General features: G+C 34.3%; 1 protein-coding gene across 2 annotated transcripts in view; it reads right to left on the reverse strand.

Annotated features, from left to right (window-relative positions):
• ORC4 (origin recognition complex subunit 4) overlaps positions 1 to 23,975 on the reverse strand; it is an 89,524-nt gene that overhangs the window by 32,313 nt on the left and 33,236 nt on the right. The window contains exons 2-7 of one of the 2 annotated variants that reach the window (XM_043488167.1): positions 18,939 to 19,012; positions 13,320 to 13,396; positions 12,784 to 12,874; positions 3,522 to 3,597; positions 2,875 to 2,960; positions 1,440 to 1,488 (exon numbers count right to left, since the gene is read on the reverse strand). In XM_043488167.1, the coding sequence (XP_043344102.1) occupies positions 1,440 to 1,488; positions 2,875 to 2,960; positions 3,522 to 3,597; positions 12,784 to 12,874; positions 13,320 to 13,396; positions 18,939 to 18,995 (436 nt within the window). In that variant the 5' untranslated portion in view covers positions 18,996 to 19,012. The remainder of the gene's footprint in view (positions 1 to 1,439; positions 1,489 to 2,874; positions 2,961 to 3,521; positions 3,598 to 12,783; positions 12,875 to 13,319; positions 13,397 to 18,938; positions 19,013 to 23,975) is intronic. The other variant, XM_043488166.1, reaches the window with a different exon arrangement.

A 23,975-nucleotide genomic window follows, 5' to 3' on the forward strand; every position in this document is an offset into this window, starting at 1 on the left:
ACTCACTTTTAGTTAGAAATGCAAAGTAAATCTTCCCCTGGAAATAATTTTTATAAACAATGGTAACACTATGAAGTTTAACCAAAGCTACTTTAATTCCTACTAATGACAATTTCAATATTTCAAAATTAGAGAAAACTTCCACATGACTCTGGATTCATTTTTCTCACTACAGCAATGGAAAGTGCTTTAGGAGAACAAGCACTATTTCCTTAAGGTCAAAGGCTTTATATCTGCATAAACAAGTGAAAAAAAAACCTGGTAATGAACAGGTTGATTAATAATTATTTTAATTATTAATATTATCAGATATTATAGTTTGGATAATACATCTAAAAGATAATAAAACATATACATTAATCTAAAAGACATGAAAACCACAAGTACCACTCACAAGTCTAGACACAGACCTACATAAGACAGCAATTTCATTTTTGATAAATATAGTATTACATAACAATGGGAGAATTGGTATATTGAAGCCATCTCTACTTTATGTCTTTCCAAAACAAATTCCAGCTAAATTATGAACTATAAGTGTACATACTGGATAAAAATATAAGTGAATGTCTTTAAAGTGTGAAGAAAAGAAAACTTTTGACTATGTAAATAATTTAAAACTTCTAGTCATTAGAAAAGTCCAAACCAAAATTAAGAAAAGAAAAAAACGAGTGCAGGAATTCTCATAGTAAGTATGAGGTAAACCACCAAAATAAAGCAAAGAACAGGAAAAACATAAATCAGGAAATATCAGTGGCCAATTGAAATTTGATATGAACATCATGAGTACCCAAATTATTAAAATTAAACTGAAAATATTTTCCTATTAAAAAAGCAAACAAAAAAATTGCTTTTGAGGTTCTGGGAAAAAGTACTTTAAAATATGTTTAGAAAATGGATCTTCTGGGGTAATTTGGTAATTAATATTTATACTTTTAAATGTGAAACCTTTTAACCCAGTATTCTACTCACTGAAATTTACCCCAGGAAATCTGGATGATCATTTAAGCATTTCTTCCTAATTATAAAAATCAGAAATAAAAGTTGATAGCTGGTATTAATAAGTTATAATTTATTAAGTTACAATTTTATTTTTTTATGTTAAAATTTTAAAATAGCTTTTATTTTTAAAATGAGATATATGAGAACCATAAAAATGATCATGCACTCAATATTTACAGACATGGAAAGATGTTTACAACATACTATGACTAAGTGCAAAGATGTACATCTCACAATAAAATAAAAAGCATTTCATTCTTATAAAAATTATACTAATGATATACTACAGGTGAATAAAGATATGAAATAAAATGTTAATTGGAATAATCACTATTATAGGGATTTCAGTAGTCATTATTTCTTTTTTATATTTATTTTTTATAAAGCATACAATCAAAGGAAAAATAAAGCTAAACTATTGATAAGCTAATATTTACCTTTTTTTAAAGCTTCCAGAAGAAATGAAAGGTTTTCAGCAAAGCTACCCTGAATAACAAAAACAAGACACCATGACTAGAAGTTTAGCAAAATAAAGAATAAAAGAGGGCTATATGACTCCAGACACTGTATAGAGAGTTTATCTATTTTTCTAGTAAATGAATGTCATTGGCCAGATTCTGAGCTCCATCTCTTGTATGCTTACAATCTAAAACCTTAATATAAAAGTAGAGATGGCATAACACTGAAAATGGGATTATGCCATGTTCAAAATTTTACATTTTCTGGATAAAATCTGTAAAAATTTAATCAAAGGTAGTTTTTAAGAGTTGCTATACTCTAAACACAATCAGAGAAAAAAAGAAATTCACTGTACTTTGTATCTTCAAATGTGTCAGTCTGTTGCGAGTCTAAAACCTGTACCACTAAAAAAATGACCATAAATTTGAATGAGATCCCAAAAGAAAAGGAAGAAGAAACCTGCTTCAAACATTAGACAATACAACAGTGTTTCTCTATTGAAGAGCAGATTACAGAATTTGTATATATCATATAAAATTTGACTGTCTTTACTTGGAACACAGCCAATACGCTTTTTGGTACAATTTAAATATTCTGGATGGAAATTAATAGAGTAGCAGATGCATTATCCAGATGTTCCAGCTTGTGGATAAAGGCCTTGTTAAAATATTTTTTCACTGAAGTCCTTAATTTTTACTTCATTCAAATTTCTTAATTTAAAGAAACAGTCAACTTTAAACTAGAGGAGATGTAAAGGACAAAAGAAACCCACTTGTTTGTTTCCCAGTTGAGAGATCTGACATAAAATAACATAATATGTTTTAAAGAGCTTCTACATATTTTGTGATGATTACATGCTATCAAGAAATATTATTTCCAAAGTAGGTAGGGCAAGAGGTAGAGAATCAGAATATTTGTCTTACAAACAAAGAAACAACTCAGATAATATTTAAACAAATCTTGATTTCTTAAACTATTCTATAACTAATATGAAAAGTGAAAGTGAAAGCCCCTCAGGCATGCCTGACTCTTTGAGACCCCATGGACTGTAGCCCACCAGTCTCCTCTGTCCATGGGATTTTTCAGGCAAGAATACTAGAGTGGGTTGCCATTCCCTTCTCCAGGAAATCTTTCCGACCCAGGGATTGAACCCAGGTGTCCTGCACTACAGGCAGATTCTTTACTGTCTGAGCCACCAGGGAAGTCCTAATATAACCAATAAAATCTACTTCAAAAAGTCTAAACTTAAAAGATTTGATGAATAAATGCACTGTACATTCTTATGATAAGAATCTTGTATATTTCAATTTAGAATCTCTGAACCATTTCTACTCTTGCAAAATATAAACAGGTCCATGCTATACAGACTTTCCTTTGAATTCTATTTAATAAAATAATGAAAATGATACTTACAAAAACTTTATCTCCAACTACATTTTCCAGATTTAACTGTCTTGTGATTTCCTTTAGGGCAATTTTATCATTGATCTGCAGCAGTCCTGAAATAAAGCCCATTTAAAAGTAGGCCATAAAAATGAAGTAAGTATTTGATACAATGCAGATTATATTCTAGTCAAGTAAGTTTTTTAATGCTTTTAAAAATTTAACTAGAAAGAAAAAGTCAAAACTTTTTAGTTTACATAACTTCCTTTTTAAAATTTAATAGTGAAAGCATTTAATAGACTTCAAGAACCATCTTCCTTGGAATTAGTGTTATTTTAAAAAAAGATAAGAACACATGTACACCCATGGCTGATTCATATCAATGTATGGCAAAACCACTACAATATTGTAAAGTAATTAGCTTCTAATTAAAATAAATAAATAAAAAGAAAAGAAAATCAATACAAAAAAATGAGACCTTATGTGTCTTTATTATTTTTTTAAATTTCTAAAAATATTGTGCATAGTGTGCTAAAGTAAAAGTCTGTTAAACAAAGATTTAGTTTTAAAAATATAGTTATTAATGCAGATTTAAAATATATGAGTAAATTTAGTCTCACAATGTAAAAAGCTCATATGCTTACATCATTCCAATGGCAAAATGAGAACATACTTACCATTTAAGTGAACTTGTAATACATTTTCACTCACTCCTTCTACTTCCATTAGTTCTTTCAAAGCATGGTTTATTAACTAAATGATATTAAAAAGTTTATGAAATATTTAATAACAAGTAAAAGATGATAAGCCCATATTCTTTTTTAAACTATGAGTAATAGGAACAGAATATTAACAGCTGTCACTTAAAATTAACAATTAAATTTGCAGATTCTCTACATACAGAAAGTTCAACTAGAACTTCTAATGTCTGATTTAGTAAGATGTCAGAACCAGGACTGATGCCACATTCTCTCAGTCAGCCACCCAAACTTCTAATAAATGTTTAGAAATAACCCTTAAGTTTTCAAAGGAAATATTTCTTTGCAGTAGAAGTCACATAAAACTATAGGCATTTAAAAACTTTATGTCTCAGTCAGTTCATTACATGTCTACAGTACTGACCCTACAAAATTATTATTGAAATCAGTTAAAAGCTACTGAAAATAAGTACCAGAACAATACTAAATGACTGCAAAATATCTACCCTCATTATACCCATTTCTGTGAAATACCATGAATTACTTTGCATGTTACCTTGAAATGAAAATCAAAAAAGAAATACAAAGAAGTTAAGCTAAATATAAGGTGTTGCCTTTGTTATTTGTTAGGTAAGCAGAGAAAGCCCTTATTAAAGTACCTTAGATCTCACAATAATAAAAATTATTACTACTAGCAATATACTTCAAATTAAAGTGTGTGCATGCTAAGTTGCTTCAGTCGTGTCCGACTCTTTGCAACTCCAAGGACGGTAGCCTGCCAGGCTCCTCTGTCCATGGAACTTTCCAGGCAAGAATATTGAGATGGGTCGCCATTCCCTCCTCCAGGGGATCTTCCCGACTCAGGGATCGAACCCATGTCTCATGTCTCCTGCACTGGCAGGTGGGTTCTTTACCACTATCATCATCTGGGAAGCCCAAAATATAATAGTAATTACTACTAAAAATACCCAGAAAGTGTTAAACCATCTTAAACTGTTCAATTGTAAAGCTTCACATTTTTAACTACGCCACATACTTAACATTCTTTATATTTTTGATTTGTGACATCTTATCATTCATACTGCATTATCATATATATCTCTTCATATTAATACTACATATATTTTGTGAAATTTGAAAATAAATAGAATTAAGAAAAAACAAGAAGATTTTAAAAAGAAAGCATGATGATTATTCTTGCTAATATGAAAAATAGAAGTAGATGGGTACTATCACAAAATAGATAGCTCAGGAAATTAGGCTATGTATACAACAAAAGTGGCATCAAACTTAATGAGGACAAAAAGGATTATTCCACAAAGTCATTGAGACAACTGGTAACTATTTTGAAAAACAAACTACTACTTGTATTTGCAGTATTTTACCTCTATTTGTCACTGCAATATCTTTGTACAACAACAACAAAAAGCAAAATCCCTCATTTCAAATCATCAGATTTCACAACAGGATATCAAACATATTTAAAGCATATAGTAGTCCACCTCAGATCACAGGTAATCTAAATCCTTTAAAAATAAAAAAGAAAGACAACCTCAAATGTCAACTGTCATATTATAAGTAAAAGCCCAGTAGAGAAAAGTTACATGCTTAGAGAAAACGGTCAGAAGATGAGGTGGTACTTCTCTGTCGTTGGATCAAGTCAGATCCTATCACCAGATTTAGTCCCCAAATGATAATAACTTGCTTCTCAAAATATAGCCTATATGGCATTTTCTTAGCAATCTGCTATGTTCTTGCACCTACCTCTTGATACTTTACTTACATAATATTTATATTTCCCTGGCTCTGATTTTATGTTTAAAATCACTTCAGATTTGATAAATTGTTCAAAATCTTCAAATTCTTTGCAGAATGAAACAGGGTCAATAATAACACCTTCATCTCACATATGTAAGGGGAGAGTTAGAACAGGTTTATAGCCTTTCCACTAAATTTACTTTAACATCAAGTTACTATGATTTGTGTGAATTAGCGTAAAACTTTTTCATGAGGGGTATGTGTGTGATCTGAAATGATCATTTCAATATATTAGGCAAGCATGTCTTCAAATAATAATTTTAGTTCCACTCTGGATATTGCTAAAATTTACTGTGTAATTAGCTAGGTTAACAATCATATAAGTCAGATTTTTTTTTTCCCAAGGAGACAATGTCATCTTTTCAATATTTTATATTATATTATATACTAAAAAAAACCTTACTTGGTTATGTTACATTAACCAGCATAATCAATTTGGATACCCCATTTCCACATTCTTTGTAGCTAAAAATTAATGTTACAAATATACTTGTATTGTTTGCTTGAACTGCCAGCATCCAGAGGTTTTTATGCTTTTATTACCATTCCCAAATACTTTCAGGGACACAATATTCAACAATATGCAACCAGAAGAGACAAACTAGAAGAAACTTTAATCATCTAGCAAGTCTAATTTCTATATAGAAGAGTATTTTCCATAGTCAAATCTCTCATTTGGAACCATATCTATTTTTAAAATAAAATGTTTGAAATACAACAAACCACAGAATTTGTTATCTTTACCACTTAACTGAAGATTTTCAATTTTTGTATTTTAAATAGTTTGGCTAAGGGTATTATTTTCAATATACTGCAACCTTATTTTTTAAGTTCAAATTTCTGCAATTATACTAATAATATTACTAACACATGATTATACTAAGCTATAATATATATAATTATACTAATTATATGATATAATAATATTCTTATCTAAGAATAACCTATTTTATATCTCAGGATACTCCCACACACAACAAATCATAAGTGAGGAGTTGAACAATGCTTCTGAGCTTTCTGACCTCTCAGTATTGGAGCGCAGTAGGAAAAAATTAAATTATACCATAATGGAATACCATGTATGGGTTTTTTCATACTTCAGTTAAATCACATTAGATAAATTATTTCAAAGCACCAGAAAATGGTGTTGTACCTATAGACTTGTAGAATCCTTAATGTAAACAATGGACTTTAATTAGCAATGTTTCAATATAGCTTCATTAATTTTAACAAATGTACCACAGTAAGGCAAGATGTTAATGACGGGGAAAACTGTGCCGGGGTGCACGTGTGCGTGTGTGTATGAGCGCGTGTCTGTGAGAGAGAGATTATGTGGGAGCTCTGTACAATCTGCTTACTCTTTATGTAACAAATATATCTATTTTAGCCAATTTACTAATGAAATGGAGTATACAGGTTTAATTTGTATTTACTCATACAACTTTGTAAGCAGTCACTAGCTCTATTTCCTTTTTTGTAAACTTTCTGTACGCCTTAAGAGACAAACTTCCAAGATGAAAGTTCAGAATAAATTAACTCATTAACTGTTCAAATTATACATTTAGGTTCGACACTTTGATGCCTGAATCACTTAGATTCAACTTCTCTGTTGTACGTCATTTTATTTCAAGATGCACAGTGAATGATGGAATAACAGGTCTAATGTACTAATTTCTTAGATCTCGTTTTCTCCTATACTGATACAAGAGTATCACTATAGAGCTCTTTGAAGAATTAAAGTATCATGTAAAAATGTTCTTCAAAAATAGTATATAATGTGTTTTCCAAAAACAATAACTTAATTAAAACTGGAAAAAAAAAGGAAAATCATCCTTTTACTAAAGAAAGACCTAAATTCACATCAAGAGGGTTTGCAGAGTTATAGTTTTTATGACCTACACTTTGATATAATCTGTGAAACTTTCACACTGCTAAGAAACAGAAGTGCTACAAGCATCTAGACAAGGAAAAATCACATATAAACTCAAACAAGTTAGCTGTGGTGGTCATCAGTGAGATTCACCATACTTCTGGTTAACCTCCTTTCTAGGTACCTAGTAAAAATGCACTTCCCTGCTCTCTTGAAACTAGGTGTGACTCTGTGACTCTGGTCAGAGAAGTGTGAGATATGCTCTGTAGCACCTGTGGGTGGGAACTTCAAGAATGTCCCTGATCCATCAGGCTTCCTTTCCACCACTGGGGTGTTAGTGGAGGAACAGGCTGAGGTAACATCACCATTTCTTCTGAGTGAAGACACAGAATAGTGCCCCCTTACTGTCAGATTTTATTTTTCTGGGCTCCAAAATCACTGCAGATGGTGATTGCAGCCATGAAATTAAAAGACTCTTACTCCTTGGAAGGAAAGTGATGACCAACCTAGATAGCATATTAAAAAGCAGAGACATTACTTTGCCAACAAAGGTCCATCTGGTCAAGGCTATGGTTTTTCCAGTGGTCATGTATGGATGTGAGAGTTGGAGTGTGAAGAAAGCTGAGCGCCGAAAAATTGATGCTTTTGAACTGTGGTGTTGGAGAAGACTCTTGAGAGTCCCTTGGACCACAAGGACATCCAACCAGTCCATCCTAAGGGAGATCAGTCCTGAGTATTCATTGGAAGGACTGATGCTGAAGCTGAAACTCCCATACTTTGGCCACCTTATGTGAAGTGCTGACTCATTGGAAAAGACCCTGATGCTGGGAAAGAATGAGGGCAGGAGAAGGGGATGACAGAGGATGAGATGGTTGGATGGCATCACCGACCCAATGGACATGGGTTTGGGTAAACTCCAGGAGTTGATGAGGGACAGGGAGGCCTGGTATGCTGTGGCTCATGGGTCGCAAAAAGTCGGATAGGACTGAGCGACTGAACTGAACTGAACTGTTACACAATGGGGACACAGCAAAAGCAGACAACAAACCTGTGTCAAGACACTGAAATTTAGGGTTGGTCTGACAGCATAATCGAAACTATCCAGACTGAAACAGCAGTTTATAAAGGGAAAAGAAAAGCCTGCCCTTGGAATTTTCCCATAAAACACAATTTGAATAAACTCTATGGGATTTCAAGGGAGGGAAAAAAAAAAGTGATGGAAGAGTTTAATCCCAGTCATTTATACGTAACATGAAAAATAACTTTTGATTTAAAATATTCTTTTTACATTTTTCCATGTTACTCAACTTCCTATCTCTTTTATATTTATGTGTTCTGAAGGAGTTTAGTGATTTGTTCTGTTAACTAGGTTGCTGGTATTTTTTCCCTTGCCTTCAACCAACTTCCCACTCTGTAGCTTTAAAAATAGACTGCATGGTCATACAGTTCACCCCTCAGAAAGCATAAAAAGATATATAGTGAAAAGAGCCTTAACCTCTGTTCCCATACCCCACTCAACAAATAACCCACTATGTTACTGTTTAATATTTCAGAAAGACATTTGTTGACATTTTTCGGTGGCTAAGTTGTGTCTCTCTGTGACCCCATGGACTGCAGCACACCATAAAGACATAAGACATAAAAATGGCCAAAAAACACTTGAAAAGATGTTCAACATCACTATTAGAGAAATGCAAATCAAAACTACAATGAAGTATCACTTCACACTGGTCAGAATGGTCATCATCAATAAAATCAACAAACAATACGTGCTAGAGAGGGTATGGAGAAACAGAATCTTTCTAAACTGTTGATGGGAATGTAAACTGGTACAATCACTATGGAGGACAGTATAGCAGTTCCTTAAAAAAATAGAATACCATGACCCAGAAAACCCATTCCTAGGAGTTTACCTAGAGAAAACCATCATTTGAAAAGATTCATACACCTCGATGTTCAGCTCAACTGCAGCACTATTTACAATAGCCAGGGCATGGAAGTAACCTAAATGTCCGTCAGCAGAGGAGAGGGTAAAGAAGACATGGTGCATATGTATATTTACACGCAATGGAATATTCAGTAAGTCCACTCGCTCAGTCATATCTGACTCTTTTGTGACCCCATGGACTGCAGCACGCCAGGCTTGCCTGTTCATCACCAACTCCCAGAGTTACAGAAACTCATGTCCATCATGTCAGTAATGCCATCCAACCATCTCATTCTCTGTCGTCCCCTTCTCCCGACTTCACTCTTTCCCAGCCTCAGGGTCTTTTGCAATGAGTCAGCTCTTCCCATCAGGTGGCCAAAGAATACTTTGGCTTCAAAGAATACTCCAAGCTCCAATAGGAGCTTCAGCTTCAGCATCAGTCCTTCCAATGAATATTTAGAACTGATTTCCTTTAGGATGGACTGGTTGGATCTCCTTGCAGTCCATGGGACTCTCAAGAGTCTTCTCCAACACCACAGTTCAAAAGCATCAATTCTTCAGTGCTCAGTTTTCTCTATAGTCCAACTCTCACATTCATACCTGACTACTGGAAAAACCACAGCTTTGACTAGACAGACCTCTGTTGGCAAAGTAATATCTCTGCTTTTTAATATGCTGTCTAGGTTGGCCATAGCTTTTCTTAAAAGGAGCAAGCGTCTTTTAATTTCATGGCTGCAGACACCATCTGCAGTGATTTTGGAGCCCAAAAAATTAAGTCTGTCAGGTTTCCATTGTTTTCCCATCTATTTGCCATGAAGTGATAGGACTGGATGCCATGATCTTAGTTTTCTGAATGTTGAGTTTTAAGCCAACTTTTTCACTCTCCTCTTTCCTTTTCATCAAGTGGCTCTTTAGTTCTTCTTTGCTTTTTGTCGTAAGGGTGGTGTCATCTGAATCTCTGAGGTTATTGATATTTCTCCTGGCAATCTTGATTCTGGCTTATGCTTGATCCAGTCCAGCATTTCTCATGATGTACTCTGCATATAAGTTAAATAAACAGGGTGACAATATAGTCTTGACATGCTCCTTTCCCAATTCAGAACCAGTCTGTTGTTCCATGTCCAGTTTTAACTGTTGCTTCTTGACCTGCAGATTTCTCAGGAGATAGATCAGGTGGTCTGGTATCCCCATCTCTTTAAGAATTTTCCAGTTTGTTATGATCCACACACTCAAAGGCTTTGGCATAGTCAATCAAGCAGAAGTAGATGTTTTTCTGGAACTCTCTTGCTTTTTTGATGATGCAATGGATGTTGGCAATTTGATCTCTGGTTCCTCTGCCTGTTCTAAATTCAGCTTGAACATCTGGAAGTTCACAGTTCATGTACTCTTGAAGCCTGGCTTGGAGAATTTTGAGTGTTACTTTGCTAACGTGAGAGATGAGTGCAATTGTGTGGTAGTTTGAACAATCTTTGGTCTTTCCTTTCTTTGGGAATGGAATGAAAACTGAATGGAATATTACTTGGGCATAAAAAAAGAACAAAATAATGTCATCTGCAGGTACATGAGTAATCCCAGAGATTGTCATATCAAGTGAAGTATGTTAGACACAGACAAACATCATATGATATTACTTATATGTGGAATATTTACAAAAAAGGGTACAAATGAACTTATTTACAAACCAGAAGCAGTGTCACAGATATGGAAAACAAACTTGTGGCTACTAGACAGAAAGGAGGGACGGATAAATTGGGAGACTGGGGTTGACTTATACATAGTAGTATACATAAAATAGGCAACTAATAAGGACCTATCATATGGTACAGAGAACTCTACACAATATTTTGTAATGGCCTATATGGGATAGGAATCTAAAAAGAGTGAATATATTTATATGTATAACCGATTTACTCTGTTGTATATCTGAACCTAACACAACATTGTAAATCAACAATACTCCAATAAAAATTTAAATATATACATTTCAGGGAACTTTTGTTTACAGATAAATCAACAATATGACTTTTCCCCCTTGTTTTGGACTATATACAAATATTTCCATATTCTTTTTTACTGCAGTATCATAGTCCATTACATGGATGGATGTATTCTGAGGGTCATTTATACTGTTTCTCATCCTGCACTACTAATAAACATTGCTGTAATGACTAACTGTACACATACCATTTCACAAAGATAAATTCCTAGAAATGTTGCTGAGTCAAAAGGTATGCACATTTGTAATATGGTTAGATTTTGTCTAATTCTAATTTACACCACCAGCAAGAATATCAGTATATTATCAATTTTACAGATCTTTTTGTTAACCTGATAGAAAAAATTACTATATTTTTATTTAATTTACTAGATTATGAGTGAAATTAAACATGTTTCTAAGTTTAAAACTGATTTGTATTTAATTACCTATGACCTTTCTGTGCATAGCTTTCCTCAGTTTTTCTACTGTTAATAGAGTTGTTGTTTTAATAATAGTCTCATAGCTCAAAAGTGTATTAGTCACAAAGCTTTCTTACAAAAACTACCCTAAATAGCACTGAAGTCGAACACAAAGAAAATTCATAATAAAAAAATTAAGAATAAAGAAATAGTGGTTGTATACAAGGACTAAGTTGAAGGACTGAGCTAAGTTAAAAAGAGTCAAAAATAAATATTGTCATAAATGTGATTATAATAAATGAAAAAATTTGAAAAGAAAATAAATTATTTAGATCTAAATCCCCAATTTATGTACTAAAAACAATACTGGAAACAGGTGATGACAGTAAAATCCTAAAGTCCTCATTTCCCAATCTTTACATAATGTACAGTCAAAGTGTACTGCTTAAAAACTAAAAACATAATTCTATTTCTATTTTACATAGTTTTACTTAATATAAAATAATACATAATACAAAATTTTACTTGTATACATAGTAAAACATATTAGTGAGAAATCTAAATTTACTGCATGGAATATAGCAAAAGCAGATTATACAATTACATAGTAATATTTGTAATGTAACAGTCATAAGTGGTCTTACATACTGAGTAAAGAAAGGAAAAGAGAAAACATGGGTAAAAAAGCATAAGCTATCTTTTTGAGATAACTAAAGTAATATAATAAAGATGGAAAGTAGAAGAGAACTCTAGAAGATGTGAATGTATACATTAAAAAAAACTTGCCTGGGTTAGGGCTACACAATAAACTAAAAGAAAAAAAGTGCTTGATATGATAGCTACCTAGTCTACAAATAGAGACAATATCATGCCTACCTTGCAGGGTTAATGCAAAAAATAGATAACAGAATATAAATAAAAGTTACAAGGAAAATGCTCAATAAATGCCAGTTTGCTTTGTCCATTGGCAATCACAAATTCTTGAAGGACCAAAGACCACAATGGAACAAATAACATTCGAAAATTTGTTACTGTGAGGAAAAATAAGGTAAAAACAGATCACTTAACTCAAATAAGCAAGTCTAACTTTATAAAGGCTTTCCATGTATTCTATGATTTAAATGCTAGTAACAAAAGGATGACAATAATCAAAAACATTTTCAATGTTATCCACAAGAATCATCACATGTCTACAAAGCAAAGGAATGCCAGAAATCAACAGCTTTTACCATGGTCTTTCCTGAACCTCGGGGTCCAATAATGAGAACAGAGTTACTTTCTCCATGGATAGCAGTTCTTTTTAGCAGCTCAATTAAGTGTCTGAAATGATATAAAAAGGCCAAAATTTAAAAAGCAAAGCTGAAATAATTTGCTAGGTAATACTTTTTAAAGTAGTCCTACAGAGAAGAACAGAAATACTGATTCTCTAGAAACCTCAAGAAGAAACAAGTAAGACTGAAATATTGTGGTCTTTATAATGGTATGGGATAGGAACAACTGTGGCAACTCTCACTCCACAGCTGGCTGCTGAGCATTAGGGGCAAGCTCAGAAATCTCTCCATAATATCAAATGACAGAAACGATACAAGATTGAAAGTTAAAGGGTTTTTTTTCGATTATGGAAATATGTATATCTGCTCTTGCTTCACACCTCTATAAAAATGTTCGCTATCCTTAAGATAAAATCTGTGTATGGCAATTTCTGCAAAACCTAAAGGGTATCTATAAGTAGTTTCATAACAGACAAGTGGGTAGCTAAACTTACTTATATTGTACTTGTACTCCAAATAGGTTATCATTTGGACTCTGATGACAAAATCTTTCACGTAAAATTCTTTGTACCTGATAAAAATAAAGTGAATAAAAATGAAAACATTATGTATGCAATCAAAAATGAACATGTAAATATATTTATAGCAGTTAGAGTTAGGTATTAATGAATCAATTCGGCTCTCCTTAAATAACTTGTCATCATGAGGTCTGGCATTTTCCCAAGTGGTAAAATTAACAGTTCTTGTTTTCCAGGTGGTACTAGTGGTAAAGAATCTGCCTGCCAATGCAGGAGACATAAGAGATGTGGGTTCAGTCCCTGGGTCAGGAAGATCCTCTGGAGGAGGGCATGGCAACCCACTCTAGTGTTCTTGCCTGGAAAGTGCCATGGACAGAGGCACCTGGCAGGCTATGGTCCATAAGTCTGCAAAGAGTTGGACATGACTGAAACGATTTAGCAGCAGCAGCAAGTCCCAGAGAAAGGATAAGAATTTAGTTATGAAGCTTTCAACATGAGAGATATTAGTTACTTTAGCTACATCAGCAATTTGAGGGCTGTTTTAATGTATGTCAATAAATGAACACCTCATTTTGTGTAACATGTCAGTCAAGGAATAAAGGAGAGAATTTAATAATGCAATCTAATCTAATAATGCTCATGAACCATAACTCAGTCTTTTGAGTTTAGTCACTCAGTCTTATCTGACTCTGTGATCCCATGGAATGTAACCCGCCAGGCTTCTCTGTCCATAGGATTTCCCAGGCAAAAATCCTGGAGTGGTCTGCCAGCTCCTTTTCCAGGGGATCTTCCCAACCCAGGGATTGAACACAGGTCTCCAACATTGCAGGCAGATTCTTTTTTTTTTTTTTTTTGCAGGCAGATTCTTTACTATTGGAGCCACCTAGAGACCAACATATCTAAACTGGTTTAGCTAAAGTCCTATCTTTCTGTTCCTCTCATAGAAGTCAGGATTCTGGGGAAACAGAAGAAATTTAAAAGTCCACAGAATTACTAAGGATCTATTAGATGCAGAGCACAAAACTACTAAAAGAATATGATCTATGCCTAAAAAAAAAGCATATATATTAGTAAGAAATGAGAGTCAACAATCTGCAAAAAATTAGTAACCTAGCATATAAGAAGATGCTCAAATAGATGGAAGAAGTCATCCTCATCTAGGATATAAAAAAAGAAATTGCTGGAATTAACTAAAATTCTTCTAAAGAGCTAAACTTTTATTTTGCCTTAAAACAAAGGACTTAAGACACAGCTGTAAAAAAAGAAATATCAATCGATCACATTCTTTAAAAAGATGGACCATCAAAATTGTTCCTTTTCTGCATTTGCTGCTAACAAAGAGTGTGTCCAGTGACAAAAACCTTAGGAGGTTATCTCAGATTTAGCTCCATCAGCAGAAACAAGAGGTTGCCAAGATTATTTGCTTCTTGCAGACTGAAGTATGCAGTATGGGAGTGATCCTTCATGTATCAGTGAAAAAAATCTGAGTTCTCTTTATATGTACCAGAGGCACAGCAAAGCAAATTATTCACTGGGGATAAAATAATCCATACTTAGCATTTAGGAGGAAGTGGAAAGAATAGAAAGATTGGTGTCCAAGAGACAATACACTATTCTGGCAGGCCTGTTTTGAAGATTAAAGAAGACACCAATCTATAATACAATATCGTTATTATATAGGAAATAGCTGATATCTATAAAAAACCTAAGGAAGCAAACATACATCCAACTAATCATAGTGTGTATTCCTCCCCCTAGATAAGATAACTGCAAATCAAAAGACAAACCTCAGAGTTTTTCTTGTTGTAAACATCATTAAAGTCTATAGAGAAACAAGTATGAATAAAATATAAGATAGAGAAAAAGTGAAGCGAAGCTGTAGTGAATACTCAGAGGTTCCAAAATTCTAAAGTGAGTTGATATGAAAATTAAACAGGTATGTACATATATAGAAATTAATTTAGGTGCACGGGGAAGATTTGCGCTATTTACAAAGATATGTTCAGTTTAGTCACTCAATCGTGTCCAACTATTTGCGACCTAATGCACTGAAGCATGGCAGGTCTCCCTGTCCATCCCCAACTCCCAGAGTTTACTTAAACTCAGGTCCACTGAGTCAGTGATGTCATCCAACCATCCATCCTCTGTCATCCCCTTCTCCTCCCAACTTCAATCTTTCCCAGCATTAGGGTCTTTTCAAATGAGCCAGCTCTTCGCATCAGGTGGCCAAAGTATTGGAGCTTCAGCTTCAGCATCAGTCCTTCCAATGAATACTCCGGACTGATTTCCTTTAGGATGGACTGGTTGGATCTCCTTGCAGTCCATGGGACTCTCAAGAGTCTTCTCCAACACCACAGTTCAAAAGCATCAATTCTTCAGTGCTCAGCTTCTGTTATAGTCCAACTCTCACATCCATTCATAACTACTGGAAAAACCATAGCTCTGACTAGATGGACCTTTACTGGCAAAGTCAAGTCTCTGTTTTTAATACGCTGTCTAGGTTGGTCATAACTTTTCCTCCAAGGAGCAAGCATCTTTTAATATCATGGCTGCAGTCACCATCTGCAGTGATTTTGGAGCCCCCAAAATAAAGTCTGTCACTGTTTCCCCATCTATTTGCCATGAAGTGATGGGACCAGATGCCATGATCTTAGTTTTCTGAATGTTGAGTTTTAAGCCAACTTTTTCACTCTCCTCTTTCCATCAAGTAGCTCTTTAGTTTTCTTCACTTTCTGCCATAAGGGTGGTGTCATCTGCATATCTGAGGTTATTGATATTTCTCCTGGCAATCTTGATTCCAGCTTGTGCTTCTTCCAGTTCAGCATTTCTTATAACGTACTCTGCATATAAGTTAAATAAGCAGGGTGACACTATACAGCCCTGACGTACTCCTTTCCGAATTCAGAACCAGTCTGTTGTTCCATGTCCAGTTCTAACTGTTGCTTCTTGACCTGCAGATTTCTCAGGAGGTAGGTCAGGTGGTCTGGTATTCCCATCTCTTTAAGAATTTTCCAGTTTGTTATGATCCACACACTCAAAGGCTTTGGCATAGCCAATAAAGCAGAGGTAGATGTTTTTCTGGAACTCGCTTGCTTTTTTGATGATCCAATGGATGTTGGCAATTTGATCTCTGGTTCCTCTGCCTGTTCTAAATCTAGCTTGAACATCTGGAAGTTCACGAACTGTTGAAGCCTGGCTTGGAGAATTTTGAGTGTTACTTTGCTAGCATGTGAGATGAGTGCAATTGTGCGGTAGTTTGAGCATTCTTTGGCATTGCCTTTCTTGGGATTGGAATGAAAACTGACCTTTTCCAGTCCTGTGCCCACTGCTGAGTTTTCCAAATTTGCTGACACATTGAGTGCAGCACTTTCACAGCATCATCTTTTAGGATTTGAAATAGCTCAACTTGAATTCCATCTTCTCCACTAGCTTTGTTCCTAGTGATGCTTTCTAAGGCCCACTTTCTTCGCATTCCAGGATGTCTGGCTCTAGGTGTGTGATCACACCATCATAATTATCTGGGTTGTGAAGATCTTTTTTGTATAGTTCTTTTGTGTGTTTTTGCCACCTCTTCTCCTGCTTGTGTTAGGTTCATACCATTTTTGTCCTTTACTGTGCCCATCTTTGCAAGAAAAATTCCCTTGGTATCTCTAATTTTTTGAAGAGATCTCTAGTCTTTTCCATTCTATTGTTTTTCTCTATTTCTTTTCATTGATCACTGAGGAAGGCTTTCTTATGTCTCCTTGTTATTCTTTAATACTCTGCATTCAAATGGGTATATCTTTCCTTTTCTCCTTTGCCTTTAGCTTCTCTTCTTTTCATAGCTATTTGTAAGACCTCCACAGACAACCATTTTGCCTTTCTGTATTTCTTTTTCTCGGGGATGATCTTGATCACTGCCTCCTGTACAATGTCACGAACTCCGTCCATAGTTCTTCAGGATTTCTGACTATCAGATCTAGTCCCTTGAATCTATTTGTCACTTCCACTGTATAAGGAATTTGATTTAGATCATACCTTAACAGTCTAGTCATTTTCCCTACTTTCTTCAGTTTATGTCTGATTTTGGTAATAAGGAGTTCATGATCTTAGCCACAGTCAGCTCCCGGTCTTGTTTTTGCTGACTGTATAGAGCTTCTCTATTTTTAGCTGCAAAGAATATAATCAATCTGATTTCGGTGTTGACCATCTGGTGATGTCCATGTGTAGAGTCTTCTCTTGTGTTGTTGGAGGAGGGTGTTTGCTATGACAAGTCCATTCTCTTGGCAAAACTCTATCAGCCTTTGCCCTGCTTCATTCAGTACTCCAAGGCCAAATTTGCCTGTTACTCCAGGTATCTCTTGATTTCCTACTTTTGCATGCTAGTCCCCTGTAGTAGTGAAAAGGACATCTTTTTTGGGTGTTAGTTCTAGAAGGTCTTGGAGGTCTTCATAGAACCATTCAACTTCAGCTTCTTCAGCATTACTGGTCAGGGCATAGACTGGGGTTGCTCTAATATTGAATGGTTTGCCTTGAAAACAAAAGATATCGTTCTGTCATTTTTGAGATTGCATCTAAGTACTGCATTTTGGACTCTTTTGTTGACTATGATTGGTATTCCATTTCTTCTAAGGGATTCTTGCCCACAGTAGTAGATATAATGGTCATCTGAGTTAAATTCATCCATTCCAGTCCAGTAGTTTTAAAAGCATAACTAAACATTTTCATTTAAACAGAAGGTAAGTAAGGTATTACAAAGGAATGTCAATAACATTTAGTTTTTGCTTTAAAAAAATGTAGTTCTGGTTATGCTAGTGTAGAAATATCATACCCATTCCCAACTAGACTCCTCAAGAGATGTATACACTTAAATATTAAATGTTCATGATAAAAACACTAAACATATTAGGAATATAAGGAGAACTTCTCAACCTGTTAACGTCCACAAAAGCCCACAGCTAACATCATACTCAGTGGTAAAAGACTGAATACATCTTCCCAATATAAAAAATGGTCTGCTCTTGCTAGCTTACTCAGTATTATACTGAAGGTTCTAGTCCTGGCAATTAGACAAGAAAAAGAAATGAAAGGCATACAGATTGGAAATGAAGAAGTAAAACTATATTTATTTGAAGATGACATGATCTTATATATAGAAAATCCAAAGGAATAAACTAAAAAAAAAAAACAAAACACTATTATAAATGAGTTCATCAAGGTTACAGAATACAAGATTAATATAGAAAAATCAATTTCATTTAGAAACACTAGCAACAAATAAAACATAAAAGAAAACAATCTCATTTACGACAGCAACAAAAGGAATAAAATACTTTTCAATAAACTTACCTAAAAAAGTGAAAAACTCTAAAGATAGTATTAAACTAAAATGAAACTTGAGAACATATAGGAAGACACGAATAAAATTAGGATTCCATCTATCCAAAAATTTATAGAGATTGAAATTAGGAAGCAGCAAAGAAACTTTCCTCTTGACAATGGAAAGAGTGGTTCTTCATACATAATAAGGGGAGAATTCAAGTTAAGAAGATAACTGTTTCTCTTATCACCTTTGCATGGTAACAGGCCTTCAGATTAATGAAAATATACACTAACCTGTGAAAGGTAGTCTGCTTGTATTAAGTTGCTACTCTTTGATTTACGACTGCTCATTTCCACAAACTGAAATCCTTTAAAAAATAATAAAAAATTTTAGCATGAATATAAGGACTATTGGCTTACAGAAATTAAGAATTTACTATTACAGACTCAAATGAGTTCTAAAACATGAAAAATGTTAAAATTTCTGAAACTTTGAAAATTTTCTGTTGAAACTAACTAAGGGGATCGTTTCATAATATGTAAATAAAACCGTTAGGCTGCACAACTTAAAATTACACAGTGATATATGTAAGTTATTTCTCAATAAAACAAGAAAAAAAATCTCAACGGCTCCTCTTTGCCTAACTAAAGCTTATTTGACACTCCCATTTCACATTTTAGATGGCTCTTATAATTAGTCCTACCTTTCTTTTCAATCTAGTATTCAGCTTCCTTTCTCTGCCTTTAAAAACAAAATCAAACAAACAAAAAACAACTAATGCACTTCCTTTGTATAGAATGTTTCTCCCCACATTCATCCCACAGGATCATCTGTTCCAGAAAAACTTCGCTTTCTTGCTCCACTCATCAATCATACACAGTCATTACAGACTAGGTAAAATGTTTCTTCTGCAAACATACACAACTTCCTGTACTTCTCTTTATTCATAAACATGTCATATTAAACAAAATTTTGTTGTCAGTGCCACCAAACTGAGCATACTTAAAAATCCCAAGCATTAGCTGGAATGATGTATATGTGTGTGTGTGTGTGTGTGTGTGTGTGTGTATACGTATATATATACTAACAAAAAAAAAGTTCTGTAAAATTCTCCTTGAGGGCAATATATTCATAAACATCTTCAGCTAAAAGATCTAATTTTCTCACCAGCAATTTCCTTAGAGAAGTACTTCACTAATCAGGTAATAATAACTTAGCCAGGAATTGTTACAAGTGTTTTGAATTTATGATCTCATTTAATCCTCAGAATAATCCTACGGAATAATCCTAATACCTCTTTCAGATTAGAAGACACAGAAAGGTTAAGTAACCTGACCAAAACCTTAACAGTATGAAGGTCAGAGTCAGGATTTAAACCCAATCTAGTTATATGTCATTATACATAACTATTATCTATCTATCTATCTATATATATATATACACACATACACACACATATATAAAATACATAAATTATGTACATAGTTATAAGTATATATACTTGATTATATGTAACTGCTACTTAGCCACCTGATTTTAAAAAGTACAAATTTCAATAACTTGAAGGAAGATGTGCCTGTGATATATTTTATATTCATACTAATTTCATATACTGACATTTAGACAACAACCTTTGGAATTAGTTTTTACAGGACAGCAGCAGAGCAATGCTTTGACAGATAGCAAGCAAATCTGTATTCTCTCTTACAGTATAGCCAAGGCCTAAGTCCCAAAAGGATTCTGGCTCCAGGCCAGAATACAGTACAAGAACAGAGTACTCTCCTGATGTTTTGGTTCCTTAAGCTTCCCCCTTAGGAGAAAAGTGGTTTTCTCAGCTGCCTTACGGCACCTTTTAGCAACCTTTTCTCTATTCAAGGCACCTTTCTTGACAATCTTTACATTGATTATTTTAATTTTATCCTACTAAGTTTTTTTCCTCTTAAATCAGAGTTGTGTGGGGGGAAAAATCCTTTCAGGAACATGAAATTACATCTTCATTCTGATTTAAGATACTCTTGACTGTGAAAAAGGACTGAAATCACAGGCAACAATGGATCAACTGTCCCCTAGACAATAAAAAGTAAATTATTTGACAATATACCTTATCTTTTCAGAGCTATGTTAGCTATTTCACAGTATTAATGGAATTAAAATATATTTCTCCCCATTTCATAGGCTGAGAAAACATGCTCAGTAGAGCTAAGTAAAATGTCTGAGGTCACAGGGTAGGTGTCTAAACTGCCTCCTTGCATTGAATATAATTCAGGTAAGTCACTAAAAAGCACATGGTTACACATGATCATTTGGTGATCATTCGTGAAAGAAACATACATACACACTGTACTTCAGTGCCTGTACATAAATTCTGACTGCAAAGTAAGTATTAATCAAAAGATTGATGCTCAACAATAAATGATCCAACTATAAAAACGGGCCAAAGGCATAAACAGACATTTCAAGCAAAGAAGGTATATGGATAGCAAATAAACACCTGAAACACATTGGCCATTAGGAAAAGGCAAACTGCAACCACAACAAGGTACACACTTATTTGTAAAGTAAAAATTAAACAGAGAAAACACCAAATGCTGGTAAGGATGAAGAGAAGGTAGATCTCACATACAACGACTGGTGAGAATATGAAATGTTAGACATTCTGCAAAGTTTCTTTTGGCCATTTCTTATAAACAATGATACACTTACCGTGTGACAGAGTGGTTACACTTTTGGGTATTTATATCACAGAAATGAAAATGTATGCTCAAATGAAAATCTGCAATATGAGTCTCAATAGTAAGTTTATTTGGAACAGCCAAAAAACTGAAGACAATACAAATGTCCTACAATGAGTTAATGGGGTTAAAGAAATGGAAACATCCACACACTGAGGGACTATAACTGAGGCAAAAAAAAACACCAAACACTGATATATGCAATAACTTGGAAGGCTCTCAAGGGCATTATGCTTTGAGAGAAAAAATAAAGGCTGATCTAAAAATATTACATATTGCATGATTACATTCTTGAAATGACAAAATTATTATAAAGATGAACAGATACATGATGGCAAGGAAACAGAACTGAGGAATGAGTATGATTATAAAAAGGAGTTACATAAAGAATTTTCTTTGTAATGATGAAACAGTTTTGTATCATTATTGCAATGTCACAAAAATCTACACATGGGATCAAGTCACAGAGAATTAAACCGACACACAAAAATGAGTACAAGTAAAAACTGCTGAGAGAACTGAATAAGGTCTGTAGTTCAGTTAACAGTGTTACACCAATGTCAATGTCATGGTTTTGACCTGCAATATCCTAAGATGTCACTCTACAGAAAATCTGGGTGAAGGGTTTATGGAACACTATGAACTATATTCACAACTTCTGTGAGTCTATAACAATTTCAAAATAAAATGTTTAAGAAAAATAAAAGTCTAATGATACAGTTTCTTTCAACTGCTTAATGACAGAGAATATTATTATCTGCCAATAGATTATTAAATTAAGTTTGACTGAATTCCTCCTCAAATTTTACCAGTGGGTCATGGGACTCTTATTTCCAACTGTCTGATACTATGATGTTACTGACTATTCTAAATAGGACTAGACACAAAGTGTAAAAGAAGCTGAAGGTCTATGCATGATGAAGTCATTACTCACTGTCCTCAAATGCAAAAATAGGTGACTACAATTATTTAGGTGCATAAAATTTGGTAGAAGCTACTATTTTATTTTTACTATTAAGAGAAGCAGTGAAAAGGATAATCCCAAAGAATAGCTTACTTAATATTATTTCTTTAGAGTTTATACTTCCTACATTATTGGTTTCTGATAGTTCCTCCTCTCAACTTACATTTTGCTCAGGAGAATAAACCTAATTTTAAATTTCAGAGTTTCAAGTAATAACTGGTCTAATTTAAATTGCCTAAAAAAACTAAAACCAATCCACTCCTGTAACTAGCTGTTTCTATCCTGCTTTACATCACCATTATTTCTTGACTGGAAATCTATGCCAGCTTTCTTCTCATCTCCAACTCTTACCCCCATTTTCACAGAAGTGAAAGTATTACTCACTCAGTCCTGTCCAGCTCTTTGCAACTTGTTGAACTGCAGGCTTCCCTCTCCTTCACTATTTCTTGGAGCTTGCTCAAACTCATGTCAATTGAGTTGGTGATGCCATCCAACCATCTCATCCTCTGTTGCCCTCTTCTCCTCCTGCCCTCAATCTTTCCCAGAAACAAGGTATTTTCCAATCAGTTAGCTCTTCACATCACGTGGCCAAAGTACTGGAGCTTCAGCTAATATTCAGGGTTGATTTCCTTTAGGATTGACTGGTTTGACCTCTGGCTGTCCAAGGGACTCTCAAGAGTCTTCACAATTTGAAAGCATCAATTCTTTAGCACTCAGCCTTTTTTCAGGTCCAACTATCACATGTGTACATGATTACTGGAAAAACCATAGCTTTGACTATATGGACCTTTGTCGGGAAAGTGATGTCTTTGCTTTTTAATATGCTGTCTAGGTTTGTCACGGCTTTCCTTTCAAAGAGCAAGCGTCTTTTAATTTCATGGCTACAGTCACCGTCCACGGTGATTTTAGAGTCCAATAAAATAAAACTTGCCACTGTTTCCACTATTTCCCCATTATTTATATTTAAACTAATTACTGATAAGGAATTCCTTCATCTTGCTATTTGTTTTCCATATGTCTTACAGTTTTTTTGTCTCTCATTCTCTATTACTATCTACTTTCGTGCTTAGTTGATTTTGGGGGGTTAGAGAGAGAGAGAGTGCTAAGGCATGTCTGACTCTTTCTTGCAATCCCATGAACTATACAGTCCACCATGTTCCTCTGTCCATGGGATTCTCCAGGCAAGAATACTAGAGCAGGTTGCCATTTCCTTCTCCAGGGGAACTTCCTGACCCAAAAATTGAACCCAAGTCTCCTGCATTGCAGGCAGATGCTTTACAGACTGAGCTACACGGGAAGCCTTGAGGGATAGGGAAATATTTGAATTCCTTTCTTATTTCTTTTCTTGTATATTCACAAGTCATTTCTTTGCAGTTATCATAGAGATTGCTTTTAAAGTGCTAAAGGCGTAACACTCTAGTTTATGTTACTTAAATAACATACCAACATCTTTGCTCCTTTACTGCTCCACCCCTACCCTTTTCAGTTGTTGATGTCACAGAGTTATGTCTTTTAACACTGTGTCCAAAATCTTCAAGATGATCCAAAGAAATGGAAAGATACCCCATGCTTTTGGATTGGAAGGCTCAATATTGTTAAAGTGACTTCCCAAAACAATGTACAGATAATGCGAT

Source organism: Cervus canadensis, chromosome 15, assembly GCF_019320065.1.
Source record: "Cervus canadensis isolate Bull #8, Minnesota chromosome 15, ASM1932006v1, whole genome shotgun sequence".
Lineage (NCBI taxonomy): Eukaryota > Metazoa > Chordata > Mammalia > Artiodactyla > Cervidae > Cervus > Cervus canadensis.